General features: G+C 36.7%; 1 protein-coding gene across 1 annotated transcript; it reads right to left on the reverse strand.

Moving 5' to 3' along the window:
- Positions 1 to 392: 392 nt before the first annotated feature.
- Positions 393 to 13,655, reverse strand: LOC148957994 (uncharacterized). Its single transcript, XM_089114244.1, has 4 exons — positions 13,603 to 13,655; positions 5,612 to 5,942; positions 4,243 to 4,369; positions 393 to 3,585 (listed from the first exon to the last, which is right to left on the reverse strand). Exons 1-4 carry the CDS (start codon positions 13,608 to 13,610, stop codon positions 3,137 to 3,139), a joined length of 915 nt encoding a protein of 304 aa, XP_088970370.1. The 5' UTR covers positions 13,611 to 13,655; the 3' UTR covers positions 393 to 3,136.
- Between the last annotated feature and the right edge of the window lie 1,176 nt (positions 13,656 to 14,831).

The raw sequence follows: 14,831 nt of genomic DNA on the forward strand, positions 1-14,831 counted from the left end.
ACCGAGCCTCTTTCCATTTTTGAAAATTGAAAGCAAAGCAACTTTTTACCACTCATTCCGTTTGATTAATATTATTTGACATGCATAAGTACAGCGAATCCAAAAATAACTTAGGCCAATTTGATCAGAGCACGCGCACAAGAAAGGTATTGAAAACCGCTCACGTGAAACCACTGTGCGCTGCTCTTAGGATTTCGCCGATTTGCAGAAAGACGGAAATTGTTCACCTGTTTTTCTCTGTGTGCAATTTGATTGGTCAACTGCTCGTGGTCGAGTGGCTGTAAGTCACTTTTACCTGTGTCAAATGCCCTTAATGAGCATCATTTGGTTTTGAATCTGTATGAAACAAAATTAAGTCCTGAAGATAAAAATTCAATAAAATCCTTGCCATTTTCTACTAGCGTAGAAATATTTTAATTTGTCAATTGTTTTTTAACGTTAAGTGCAACTATGCTTTACATCTGTGTTAGCAAATTCTAATTAGAAACAAATACTAAAATCGTGTCATTCGAGTAACAATACATTGCTTGTAGAATAAATATTAATTAATTAATATTCTACAAATCAGAATACAACAATACATGTTCTTCATAGTGCTAGACGTGAAAAATGATTACTTATGGGTTATCTAAAAGATATTGACCGTTTGCTGAATTGCTTGTTTTAACGGTGTTTCTAAACCTATAAGATCAAAGAGGCTGTTCTCTTGGAGGGGTAGTTTTGCTTCTTATGTTAAAAGGAACATGTTGTTCTATCCTATCCCCCAATCTTTGGGTTGTGCATAATACGGAGCCAGAATCACACTGGCACGTAAATTCATAAACAACAGAGCTCTTTTGGGTGGCAGGAACGCAATCTTTTTGAATGAATGGAAGGGCTCTCCTAGTGCTGTAAACAATACGGGGATTGACAGCATTTAAAATCGATACATTTCTGACAACATACTCTGGGTACCAGTGCCTCAGTGAAAGAAATGCCCGAGCCCTCTCGTCTTACTACCCAATCTTTCACCGACCGATTCTTCACTGTGGCTCTAGCACCCAGGGTACTAATATCAATTAAGCTATTGCACAATCACAGTTAAAATGCTCTATTGTTTTGCAGAAATTCGAAATTTAGTCAATCTTTACTAATAAAAACACTTTCAAGTAAACATTTTATGCTTTCTCGCTCACATAAATTTTATATTGAAACTTTGGCGATGTTGAAATTGTCACATAATGTGAAACAAGATTCTCAATAAAGCCATGGTCAAAAGAAAAATCTTAGTATGTCAAGGGTTTGACTTTTACCATGATATATTATCTCCACAGGGGCGCAAATGGCAAACATATTTCTTTGGAGGGGGGGAGGGGGGAGGGTGTCGAGACGAGTTTAACTAACACACACGAAATGGACCGACTCTTAAAAACGTATAAAGGCTACGTTTGAGGAAATTACAAGAGAAATCGTGCTGTAGTAAAAATGGCTAATTCATTTTCTTTTCATAGGTATAATAAGGAACTGTTGCAGGCATTTAGTACTTTGAGGGAAACCTAAGGACACCAGATGAAATATTGATCTTTTAGACACTTTTTTTTAGAAAACATGCATGTAACAAAAGTAAAATTAACAAATACTTTTTGTGGCGGAATTTTTGTTTACTAGGGGGGGTCGAGGGGCATGCTCCCCCAGAAAATTTTTGAGTTTAAGTCATTTCCTTTTTAGTCTGGGCTGTTAGAACATGAATCGTGCAAATTGTGATACCAGCATGAAAATGGGTATACTGGTTTATTTTTACACGCTGATAACGATGCCAAAAAGACACAAGCCGAAAAATGCCCCAAGTGCTATTTATAGACTTGGCCGATTCTTTTCTAAATAATTACTCTCTTTTATATCAATATGAAATGTAGCTTTCTCCTTTCTATCAACAAACTGAAAAGTTATACGAAAATATGTAATTGACAATCTTACCCCTTGGTGCTATTTTTAGAATGGGCTACTGGAACCCAGTTCTAGAATTTGGGTTTTACCTTCATATTCTAGGCTTAAACACAGTATTTGAATTGAATTGTGCAAATTGTTGTACCAGCATAAAAATGGGTACAATGGGCTAATTTTACACGTTGATAATGATGCTCAAGAGACATAAGCTGAAAAGTGCCCCCAATTGCTATTTTCAGATTGGGGTACTTGACCCAGTCCTCCATTCTAGATTTCATCCATACGTAGTTAACCAACTTTTAAACAGGAAGGTATAGGTTTCTACACAAATCTGTTATTTTACATAAAGTGAGTCTGGTACCCAGGGTACTAGACTATTTGCTCTGCTGGCCTCTTAAAAACTTACTAACCAGACAATTTGGCTGTTTAGTTGATCTTTCTACTTTAGCCCTACTGTTATCTCAAGTCACACCAACGAACGTAGGTGCATTAGAAAACAAGAAATAATGCTGAAACAAAAGGCATGCAAAGCTAAAAGTAAATCAACCCAACTTCTTTGGTATTCTTTAAAAAGGATGAATTAGATAGATGACTTTAAATACTACTACACATTGACGTCATGTTTCTAATGAGTAGATATTTCAGTTTCTTTCTGGTGGGGTTTCATCGAATTTAAAAAAAACTGGGGTGAACATAATTCTCTTAAAAGTTGCATTTTGCTTGGTTTTTCTTGATGTTTTCTTCCAAATGACACATTCTTATTTGTAGCATTTTTCGTGTCATACTGAATGCAAAGATACGTGAAAAAATACATTTTCTGGCCTTATGAGATTTTGGTTATCTGCTTCTTTCGAGCGAAACGTTGAGGGCAAATCAAAATTCGTCGTTTGCTTCTTCATATATTTTTTAAAAGATAGTTAAGAAACCATAGTATCAACCGTTCGCTTTTCAGTCAAGAAGAGGTGATGCCAAGGAGATGACTTGGTGACCCTAAGGGGGCTACAATATTTTATAACATCAATTAAACCCTTTTCCTCCCTTGTGTGGAAGTTATCAACTTTTAATAGAATTTCTGGGATCCTTGCTATATCAAGATTCAACTGAATTTTACCCTTTGAAAAATAAAAGCCCCCTTGCAGGTGTTTTGAACCCTTTAGTGCCAAATTTTGGCGCCACCACATCTTTCTTTCATATATCACATTTATAGCTTTCATAGCGGCAAATATCCTTTTACTATAACTTCACAGATTGTCAAATAACTAAAAGCTGACTTTATAAATAAATATCTAACAAGAATAGGTGGGTTGATGCTAAACGTTTTCGGCCTAAAATGACGGTTCAGTTCAAAAATGGCAGACTGAAACAGCCTGTTGCTATCGGGGCTAGCTGAGTTTCCTAAAATTAATTGTAATTGCTTGTGGTATGATAGATCATGATCATCTCCTCTTCCATATATCTCTACTGTGTGCACCTCCGCAGGCACACCAAAATCAACTCTCAACCAACCAGAATAACGGAGCCTAGCACAGCAAAAATAAACACCATAGTCATTTCTGTAGTATGTTGGCAAATATCCATCAACAGCGTGGCCTGCGTTAGCGTAGTAGACACTTGTTAGATGAACCGGCTTATGTTTAGCGATGTTTTTGAATAAAGGGCCTATGGACAAAGATAAATTTAAAATGACAGCTAAAAAGGGAAAAAGACAAGAATTATTTAGAATACTAGTAAAGTATTAGTACTTTGAAATAATATTTAAACAACAGTAAAAATGCCAAGATTGTAACTCAGAATACTTCCTTTTCTTTATGAAAATTTTCTTGCTTTAGAAAAGCTAATTCTCTGCAGAGAAAGTTATTATTTAGATTATTATTTTTGTTACCAGAAAAAACATTTTCTGGTGTGCATCAGGTTACAGTGGTTCCTGTTGAAAAAGCCCCTAGCCTAGAACTACAAATTGTTAATAACCCCCCCCCCCCCCTTCAATAAGCCCCAACAGCTCCCGTAAATCCTCGAATTGGCCCCCTTGATTTGATGATTTCTGCCATCTGAGGTTGCCTTTGGCGTTTTATTGAATTACCACACAATAAATCTAATGTTGAATTTTACGGCTCCGTGTTTTCGTCTCATCAAACATCAAACTTTTCTAATTCAATTTTATTACAAGACAGGCGAATTAATCTCACTATCTGTATTTCTTGTAACTTTGTTTATGGACAATTTATTTCCAATGGGTTTTATTACATCATTATTTGATTGAATTACAGTAATGGTAGAATGCAAACATGGTACATTTCACGTCAAAAAATTTCTCACCTCTTCGACAGGCCATCCCAGAACTCAGTTCCTTGCACTCATGGCATACGTAGCCAGGAGGATAACAGACGTCAATGCATAGTTGGGTACCCCCACATGGGTTTCGCTTCTTGCACAAATGTCCAATCTAATGAAGGATGAAAACCATTTTGAGCTTGAACCTACATATAATGAACCATGCATGCAGCAACGCAACGCAACGCAACGCAGCGCAACGCAACGCAACGCAACGCAACGCAACGCAAGTATCAAGAGCTACAGCCCATCGCTTCACACATTAATTGCATCTTGTGTTTTGGTACATTATCCTAAAAGATGTTAGCCGCCCGAGGGCAATCCACTCTTGCAAATAGCGTATGGGAATTTCTCCAAAACAAAACGATTTTCAGGTTAAACAATAGGATGGTTTCAGATATGTATGAGATTTTCAAGGAGTGATTTGCACCTCGGTTGAATAGATCACATGCATTTAAAAGCCTTTTATCGACTTTGGCAGAAGTTGAAAATTTGTTACGACTATGGAGGCGGCACCAACACCAGATCTTACCAAACTAGATTTTCATTTGTAAGGTTGGCATATTTACCAGCAATTTCAGATTTTGGCAAAACAAATTTTATTTTTAGCAATGATCAATAGAAATATAAAAAAAATCACCAAGAAATGACTATCCTTGACAAAACCAGGCCAGGTAACTTTTGGAAAAATGGGAACTGATTGACAATAGGGAAAACTGCTAAAAAAATTGTTTTGATAAGATTAATGCTTTATATGGTCTAAAAAAACTTTTAACGAACCCAGGTTAAGAACGGGTGGTACCAGTTTTCTTTTCCTAATTACATAATTATTGATATTTGCATTTAACAATTAGATATTTTTTATAATTAAATGAGTATTATTGTCAAATTCATCAGTTAAAAGGATATTTCTATATGAAGTAATCAAAGAGGAATCGAATCTTCCAACCTCTCATAAGAACAAAACTTTTACTCTTATAAATTTTCAAAAAATCTTATAAGAATTATATCTTTGTGTTTGGCGTTGCATTTTCTTTTCCTATGATGTATGTCAGCTGAGGCAGTATCATCTAATTTTATAAAACATTTCTTTTGATACAGTTCCCTCTCTTTAGACATATCGTTACCTGCTTGTGGCTTTATGAAGGAACTGCTACCTGTCTAGTGTCCCCGGCGGCTGTCACAAAATATCTATATTTTTCGTGACGTGAGACATGAAGTTATCGATAGTCTGTGCCAATGGCTAAGCAACATCAAAACCTATGATACAAATGTGATTTTAAACGTTATCCAGGCCGCAGAACTTTCTTATATACTTCAGAACGATTCATTGCTACATATACTCGATACTTACCAATCGTTCCGTAAATTTAGTTGATTTGAATACCCAACCACTTCTCGGCGCAAGAGACACTTGGTCAGTTGCATCGGCAGGCGTTTTGCTATTCAGTTCACATGATTTATTTCCACTTGTTTCAATGTTTACTGACTTGCAGAGCACGTGGTTGATACATTCTTCTTCGCATTGTTTTGGCAGCAAACCAACAAATGCCTCCAGGAGATGCCCAACAAGAGCTTGATCGTTTTGAACGTAACTGAAATCAGCATAATCACCGCAGTTTCTTCGCAATATTCTAGCTTCAGCCATAGCCAGAAGGAAGTAAATTAATGTGATCTTAACAAGACTACAACAAAACAATTCAAAATGACTAATAATGCTGCCAGTATATTATACTGAGGATTCTTTTAATAAACAGTGCACCTTTTTGTGAGAACACATTTTATAAGAACATAAAGAAAAACTAAGAGCAGCGTAAAATCATTCGACAGTTAGAAAGAAGAAATTAATGTTTTTGAAAATCTTCTTTGCTGTTGCAAAAAGAAGAGATTTTTTCAGCCAGTCAACCGTGCTAGAAAAGAAATTTCATTCAATTTATAGCATTTGAATAGAGAAATAAGGGAAAATTAATGTTATATCAGAGTTCATATCATATCAATAGTCATATCAGAGGTTCATTTTATCTAAAAAATAGGAACTTCTAGTCTCCGAAAAAATCGTCTCATATAAAAAAAGTACACCAGATCAATTTCTCTTGAAAAAATAAATATCAAAATATTTTGCAGGCTAAAGCAAGTGGTAGAGAGGTAACATCAATTTTGGTTGCAAAGCTTTTAAGCAAAAACAAAGTAATTTAAGGGCATGTCCAACTGCATTTTTGGGGCTGATTGCTTTACAACCCTGATATCTGCCTTTCAATGTTTCTATCATCTGTGCTGTATGTTTTCAAGTGCAAAAATATTCTTTCGACAGCTTGAGAATCATTTTGCAAAATGATAGAAGAATTTAGTGCTAACAAATGATTCATTGGAGATATTCAAAGCTGTAGAATAAATGAAAAATAATTTTGCTGCTAACAAACAGTTTCAATAGGTTTGTTGTGGACTAATATTATGATTTTGCAAAATTTCTCCGGGACAGTGTTGTGAATAGTCAGGGCTGTTAGCCTCAGATTTTGAGAGAGTTATGCAAAATCGCATACCAGCATGAACTTCGTCCACAAGGGTAGTTTTGGGCGCTGAACAAGATCAGATGCAGACCCCAGCTGAGAAATGCCCCAAAATGCTATTTTTAGACTGTTGTACTTGGTCCCAGGCCCCAAAAGCGTTAATTGTAAAAATACTGCCGCTAGTTGTGATAACAACATGAAAGTTAGAAGAAAAAGGCAGTTTGATATGCTCGAAAAGATAGGATGCAAACCCCAGCTGAGAAATGCCCCCAAATGCTATTTTTAGACTGTTGTACTTGGTCCCAGGCCCCAAAAGCGTTAATTGTAAAAATACTGCCGCTAGTTGTGATAACAACATGAAAGTTAGAAGAAAAAGGCAGTTTGATATGCTCGAAAAGATAGGATGCAAACCCCAGCTGAGAAATGCCCCCAAATGCTATTTTTAGACTGTTGTACTTGGTCCCAGGCCCCAAAAGCGTTAATTGTAAAAATACTGCCCCTAGTTGTGATAACAACATGAAAGTTAGAAGAAAAAGGCAGTTTGATATGCTCGAAAAGATAGGATGCAAAACCCAGCTGAGAAATGACCCCAAATGCTATTTTTAGACTGTTGTACTTGGTCCCAGGCCCCAAAAGCGTTAATTGTAAAAATACTGCCGCTAGTTGTGATAACAACATGAAAGTTAGAAGAAAAAGGCAGTTTGATATGCTCGAAAAGATAGGATGCAAACCCCAGCTGAGAAATGCCCCCAAATGCTATTTTTAGACTGTTGTACTTGGTCCCAGGCCCCAAAAGCGTTAATTGTAAAAATACTGCCGCTAGTTGTGATAACAACATGAAAGTTAGAAGAAAAAGGCAGTTTGATATGCTCGAAAAGATAGGATGCAAACCCCAGCTGAGAACTGCCCCTGTGTGCTATTTTTAGACCGCTGTCCTAGGTCCAAGTCCGCGGAAGTGGTTATCCTTCCTTATTACTTTGATAAACTCTTTTATTTTGGTTTTCGAAGGAAATTAACATAGGGAAGGAAGAATCTTTTTTCATTCTCCTGCAGAATATTGATAAAGGTTTTGTGCAGTCTAGCTTAAATAATTTAAAAAAGTAGTCGAACAGAATTTTAGTGGAAGAAATCTGATACCTTCCTTTTCAAACCCAGTAAATGAACCGGGTGTTGTAATGGTTTCATTCCATTTCCTTCAAAAGTTTACTTTCGTGATAGGATCTATTGTCTTGTTTAACAATAGCGATGGGGCCATCGAAATTGCAAACAATTCATATACGTTTTTTTAAGAAATAAGACAATGATACGTGGAAATGTCTAAGAAAATATTTCAACTGGTTAACCCCCATAGCGAGTTGACCAGACCTAGTTCAATGAGCAAAGAAATACTGGAGACAAATTGGGAAAGTTGTTTTTTTTGCCAAGAAACGACATCAGAGGTACTAGAATGTCCAGCAAGGAAAGGCACTCACTCCGATAAAGGTTCAGGATACAAAAGCATTGCAGAACAGCTTAAAAGGTTTCAGGGCATTGGTGAGCTTCTTTCCTTGATACAAGGACAGGCTTAACAAGCAACGAGGTATTAGCTGGCAATCTTTTGCAAAATGAGGCAAAATTTCATAAGCGTTGCAAAAATAAATATAACGACTACCATTACCAAAGGGTATGTAGGAAAAAAGAAAGAAACAGCTGATGTTGAAATCGCTCAGGCCCCACCTAGCACACGCCAAAGGTACAGCGCAGATAATTTCAAAGTTAGGTGTTTTTTTTTTGTAAAAAGGATGATTTGGAAGTGAATTTGACAAACGCTCAAACACTCGTGACACGGTAAAAGAGCTCTTTGATGAAAAACTCTTAGCCAAGTTAAGCGAAGGTGACATGGTAGCAGTTGAGGCCCGATATCACAAGCAATGCCTTGCCGCTCTTTACAACCGTCTGAAAAGCTTTCATCGAACAAAATCTGTTCACGAAACAGAGGACGCTATTAGAAAAGGGGCAGTGTTGGCTGAGATTATTGATTATCTTAGGGACATGGTAGAATCTTCCAAGAATATTTCCGTATTCAAGTTAAGCTGTATCAAAAAGCTCTTTTGCGATCGTCTTGTGGCGCATGGTGCTACTGCAGAAAGTGTAAAAAATGTGCACAGTACTCGTTTGAAGAATGACATCTTACATCACATCCCAGAGCTCGAGGAAGAAAAGCAAGGAAACAATGTTCTCCTAACACCCAAGGAAGAAACCGGTACCGCGATTTATCAGGCATGTCTAGAGAATGACCAGGATGATGGAATTTGCCTTTCTAAAGCTGCCAATATCATTAGAAAACATGTATTTTCGCATAAGATTGAGGACCCTTCCCAATTTCTTGCATCTCAAAAAGCTTCAGTACCCCCATCTCTTGTCACTTTCATCAGTATGCTCATTAGCGGAACACGCATAACTGATTCATTACCTACATCAGCACATAAGGCTTCACTCATGCTGGTATCACAACTAGCAGCAGTATTATTAGGATAAACGCTCTTGGGGCCTGGGACCAAGTATCACAGTCTAAAAATAGCATTTTGGTGCATTTCTCAGCTGGGATCTGCATCCTATCTTTTCGAGCATATCAAACTGTCAATTTCTTCTAATTTTCATGCTGGTATCATAACTAGCAACAGTATTATTAGGAGAAACGCTTTTGAGGCCTGGGACCAAGTATCACAGTCTAAAAATAGAATTTGGGGGCATTTCTCAGCTGGGGTATGCATCCTATCTTTTTTAGCATACCAAACTGTCCCATTTCTTCTAATTTTCATGCTGGTATCACAACTAGCAGCAGTATTTTTACAAAAAACACTTTTGGGGCCTGGGAACAAGTACAACAGTCTAAAAATAGCATTTTGGGGCATTTCTCAGCTGGGCTCTGCATCTTATCTTGTTCAGCGCCCAAAACTACCCTTGTGGACGAAGTTTCATGCTGGTATGCGATTTTGCACAACATTTTGGCTAACAGCCCTGACTAGAAGGAGAAACATCGGGTTAATCATTTCACTCGTGCCCAGACCTCGAAGTCGGATAATAAGTCAGTTGTTTACACTTGTTTGTTGAATATGGACACGTTATAAGCTCTCGCTAGTATATGCTGCTTATGTTTTACTGTAAATAGTTCGATTCTTTTCTTGTTGACATAAAATTAAGAAAACCCAAGATGGTGTCTTTTTAAAATGTCCTGACTTTAAGCTTCAAAATACAACCAGTGGTTTAGTGCTATCAAAGTAGAAAGGGGGTTTTTTGAACAAAATTTTGCCAAAAACAATAGCAAATGTAGAAATTGGCTAATTTATGGAGATTATATAAACAAAGGAGATTAGCCACCTGAGCTCCCTAGCACTACACTAATGATGAAGACGTACTGTGCTGCATTTCAGTTTTTATTAAAGTCTCTAATTTGAGAAGTCATAAGGTATTTTATTGATTTGCCTCTCACCTTTTAGATTTGCATGTAGCTTTAGGACTGAAACTTTACCTTTAAATGAGCCTTCAACCTTGTGCTGCTTGTCAATCAAACAGTTTCATATGTCAATGTAAAATGACCAGACTGAAGAAAGTAGTCAGATAGGGATTTGCTGTATAGAGAAGGACTATCCAGGGGCGTCACTTCATAATTTTTGTTGGGGGGGTCCCTGCATATTTGCCCTGCAGAAAAAATTTTGCCCTGGCAAAAGTTGGAAATGTTGGGAACTGGCCCTCAGTTCCCGTAACACTATAATACTTCTTAAGGTAAGTTGTTCCCGCAAAGATCCTTGCTCAGTGTGTCCACAAGTTCATCGTTGTGTTTGCTTAACCTTGGGGAGACGAGCAAGATAAAGTTTTTTATAGAGTGAGGCAACCCTACATTATGGATTCAAAGAGTATGCACTCATTTTCTACAACACACTTTCGAAAAAACACACTAGCATTTTACAAGATAAGGGTATTAAAGCTTCCCTCTATGCCATCAAAAATCATTATGGGGCAACTGTTGCCCGGTTGCATATAAAATACAACAGATGGTGATTTTCATTCTCAAACATAATTATATTGCCTTTACACTCTCTTTTTATAAGAACAATTTTATTAGAACACGAGCTTCAAAATTTGTCAAAAGTTGAGAACAAATTAAGAACAAGCTGAGGCTGAGCTACTGTAAAATGTAACTTTGAACAATGAACTCAAAAACGAGGAGTTTTTTGCCATCTTGGGTTGCTTTTTCCATGAATGTTCAAACGTGGCGGCGATCTTTATCTGGCAAACACAAGCTTGAAAACCTACAGGAATATAGACAATACACCCTATATCATCCACAAAAAATGGATATAAAAACCTTATTTAGTCGACTCCCTTCTCAAATCAAGCTTCTGGTTACAGTCAAGAAAGTTAAGACTCAAATATGCAAAACTATTCCATCAAATTTTGACCCAAAAAAACCCTTTTACAGTGTCTTGGTTTTCTGACAAGCGGTGCTTGTCTTTCTAGTATATGGTTTTTAAATAAGACACAAATATCAACAAAGGGTGTAACCATAGAAATGGGTGTAAAAATTGAAAGGAAATCAGAACCATCCAGCCCAAGACCACTTCAGCAATTTCTACTTCGTGTCATTGGTAGTCTGTATCATTTTACTTATGGAATAGACAAATTACAAGCATAACCTACTTTCTTGTTACAGTTACATAAGAAAAACAACAAAACATATCCGTTGGTAGAAAACATTTGCCCTGCACAAATCCGCTTAATCTGCGAACAGGTCCTACTTTCGTGAACCAGCCCCCCCCCATACCCCCCTCAAGTGATGCCCCTTGGACTACCTTGGATACTAGAACACAACATAAATACTGGCATTGCAATGAAAGAGCGGGCCATAGAAATGGAAGATCATTTTAATGAAACGCTCTTTCGCTGTTCAACTATTCTCTTTATGGTATAAAATCCCCTCCCCCCCCCCCCCCTCCATGCAATATCGAGATATACGACAAGATAATAAGTTGAATGGCCTAGTTTTGTGTTATTGGGGTTAAAGAGAATCATGAGATATGGATCCTGGTCGTTTAAATAATGAAGGGTACGTGAAGAATTGAGATCTCGTCATAATTTGCTGCTCATTATAGATTGTAGTGACGGTCGCTTTTATACCTGTCGAATCTCGAATCAAAGTATTCTGTAAATAAACATCTTGAAATAGAAGTCAAATCATCAGATGAATGGAAATCTACCAACTTATAAAAGTTATAAATATCATCAGTAACGAGCCATATCAACAAAATTACGATTTAGTCGTTGTGATATTCGCTATAACATGAAGTAGAAACAGCCTTCGTTGGCTGTTTGCCACAGTTTTATAAGAGAGGATCTTAAAGGACTTGAAAGTATAAGGATTTGATTATTTACAATATCATACACTTTTATTTAAACTGAAAATTTTCTAAAACCAACGCGTATTTTATTATTTTATTTTTTAATCCTTTTTTAATCAAAGCTGTTATGCCCAGCAAAATATTAATTTTCTTTCACTCATCATTATGAAGATTAACAGAAACTTTGGTACAGAAAACCGTTGATTATAAGCCGCGCCAACAAAGTCATGCACAGATTATTTGCTTGAATTGACGGATCAAAAACTGATAAAAACCTGATTATGTTTATAAACCAAAAAATAGTCGTTAGAAGTTCAACCAACAACAATATCGTCCAGATATCTTCTACATTATCACCCTCAGCTTCAAGGAAGCAGGAAAGCTGGGCAAATTCTAGATATAACAATATAAGCCGCTCTTGTTTAGAAGCCATTCTTGTTTATAAGCCGCCCTTGAATATAAGCCGTCCTTGATCATTACCGCAGCAAAACGGGCCAACAAATGATTACAGTATTCTCTCCAATTAGCGGACACCGTCGGGGCACGAGCAAGGAGTCCGCTAATTGGAAATGTCTGCCTTTTGGAAAGTTTTGCAATGTAAGTCCCAAATTTGAAAAATAGACCCGAGTTTTGTACTTAAAACGTGCAATCAATGGTGGCGTCAGGGGAGGGCTACAGCCCCTCCGTCGGAAGCATGTAACCCCTCATCGGAGAAAGTTATTGAAAAGAGGTTTAATTGTGGAGGTGGCTATGGCCTGGAAATTCAAGTAATTTACCACCAAGTGTTTGAAATAGATATTTGAACAAATATTCATTCGTCTAAGTTTTTTGTTTGCTAGCTTCTATCTTTTTTGTAATGTCTGCTAATTGGAAAGAAAAAAAGCCAAATTGACTATTTTGTGCAAAAAATATTGTCCGTTAATTAGAGTGTCCGCTAATGAAGTGTCCGCTTTTTAGAAAGTTTTTTATGAGACTTTGACCAGAAAACGATCGGGGAAAAAAATTTGTCCGCTAATCAGAGGCGTCAGCTTTTTAGAGTGTCCGTTAATTGGAGAGAATACTGTATAAGCCACGGCTTATACTCGAATAGATACGGTAGGCCAGAAATAGCCTTTAACAGACGTTTATTTCTTGTCTTCTAACAACAGCACTTGAGAGCAGAGGATGTTAAAATTTAGAGAAGACAGAATAGATAAGTCCATTTTCATTACTTTAGCGCAAGACTCTGATTTAGTTAATAATCTAATTGCAAATATGATCGATATTTACTATTTATGCAATATGGTTTTACGAAAGCACTAGAAAGCTTTTGTACAGCAAGTAATTTGAAAAAGATATAACTGCGAGAGGCTGTACAATGATCGGTCTTAAAATCTGCTACATTTGTTATTTCAGCTGTAATGCGCTAAAACAAGACAACATTACAAATTTATTTGAAATCATTGAAGCTGTATACTTACAATTTCATGTTTATCAATACCTGTCAAAGCTGAAGACCGTCGTTGCTACGTTGTCTAAACTAAATGATAAATCTTGCATAAAGAGCTCCAAATATTGTTGATCAGTTTTGCAAAGGTGGTCAAATTGTTTCCAAAAGCTTTACCTGTAACCAAAAAACCATTACAGCAAACAAACATAATCATCATTCATGGTGACAAACTTGTTTTGGAACTGAATTTTGCTTCAGACTAATTCTGTTTTAGATTAACTGAATCGACAAAACCACAAACCGAAAATCAAATAAGTGCGTGCATGCATTTTCCTGACCAACTCAAAGACTACATCTTCCAACAGATTCGGGCATTTGAATTTATTTCCAGACATTTGTGGCGGTTTTAGGGGGGGGTCTAGGGGCAATGGCTTATGGTAGACAAACAGGCCCCGCACCTATAAGAAACATATAACTTATAAAGAGCAAGGGCTACACAGTCGCGAAAAATCGCTGCTATTGGCAGAATCTAAAAAGTGACCATCTTTCTTCCAAAAAATACCCTTACGTTTTGAAGACATTCTTAAAAGACAAAATGGAGGATTAGGGCGTGTCACTTTACTTTCTTGTGTTTTCATCAGAAGTAAAATATGTGACTGCTATTATGATAAACAAGACTATATATTTACTTCAGAACATCAGTATATCTACAAATAACATTAGTGCATCCATTATGAAGTCAATTTTATTCTTTACATTCATTAAAATAATGTCCTTAAATGAAGCTTTACTCACATGTATACTTAATGAAATTTAAAGATTTTCAGATGACCAGGATTAACCTTCGTTTATAAAATAAAATCAATCAGCATAGGCAATTGACGACAAATGTATTTCAAATCTGTAGATCGAATCTTCTGCATCGCAATTCAATCGCAGCTAGATTCGCTGTAAGCGCAATATGTTTTTTGCTCGAAACATGTTAGAAGTACATTGGGACATAGCACACAAAGATCTTTCTATCCTGTATAAAACTTGAAGAAATATCATAATCTAACACATGCTGAAAGGTCTTTCTCAAACCATTTGAGCTTAACAGCTAACTTCTTAGAAAAAGTGCATTGTGGCCTAAATCGTGCATCGCACCTGTCGTTACCTCTGTCAGTGAATCCTAGTTTTTATCTCTTCATTTTCATGTACCCAAAATTCAATATATGCACTATTCTATGTACTGTTTCAAGTTATATATACTGCTCACAT

This window comes from Rhopilema esculentum, chromosome 19, assembly GCF_057945365.1.
Source record: "Rhopilema esculentum isolate cy_ngs chromosome 19, ASM5794536v1, whole genome shotgun sequence".
In the NCBI taxonomy this organism is placed as follows: domain Eukaryota; kingdom Metazoa; phylum Cnidaria; class Scyphozoa; order Rhizostomeae; family Rhizostomatidae; genus Rhopilema; species Rhopilema esculentum.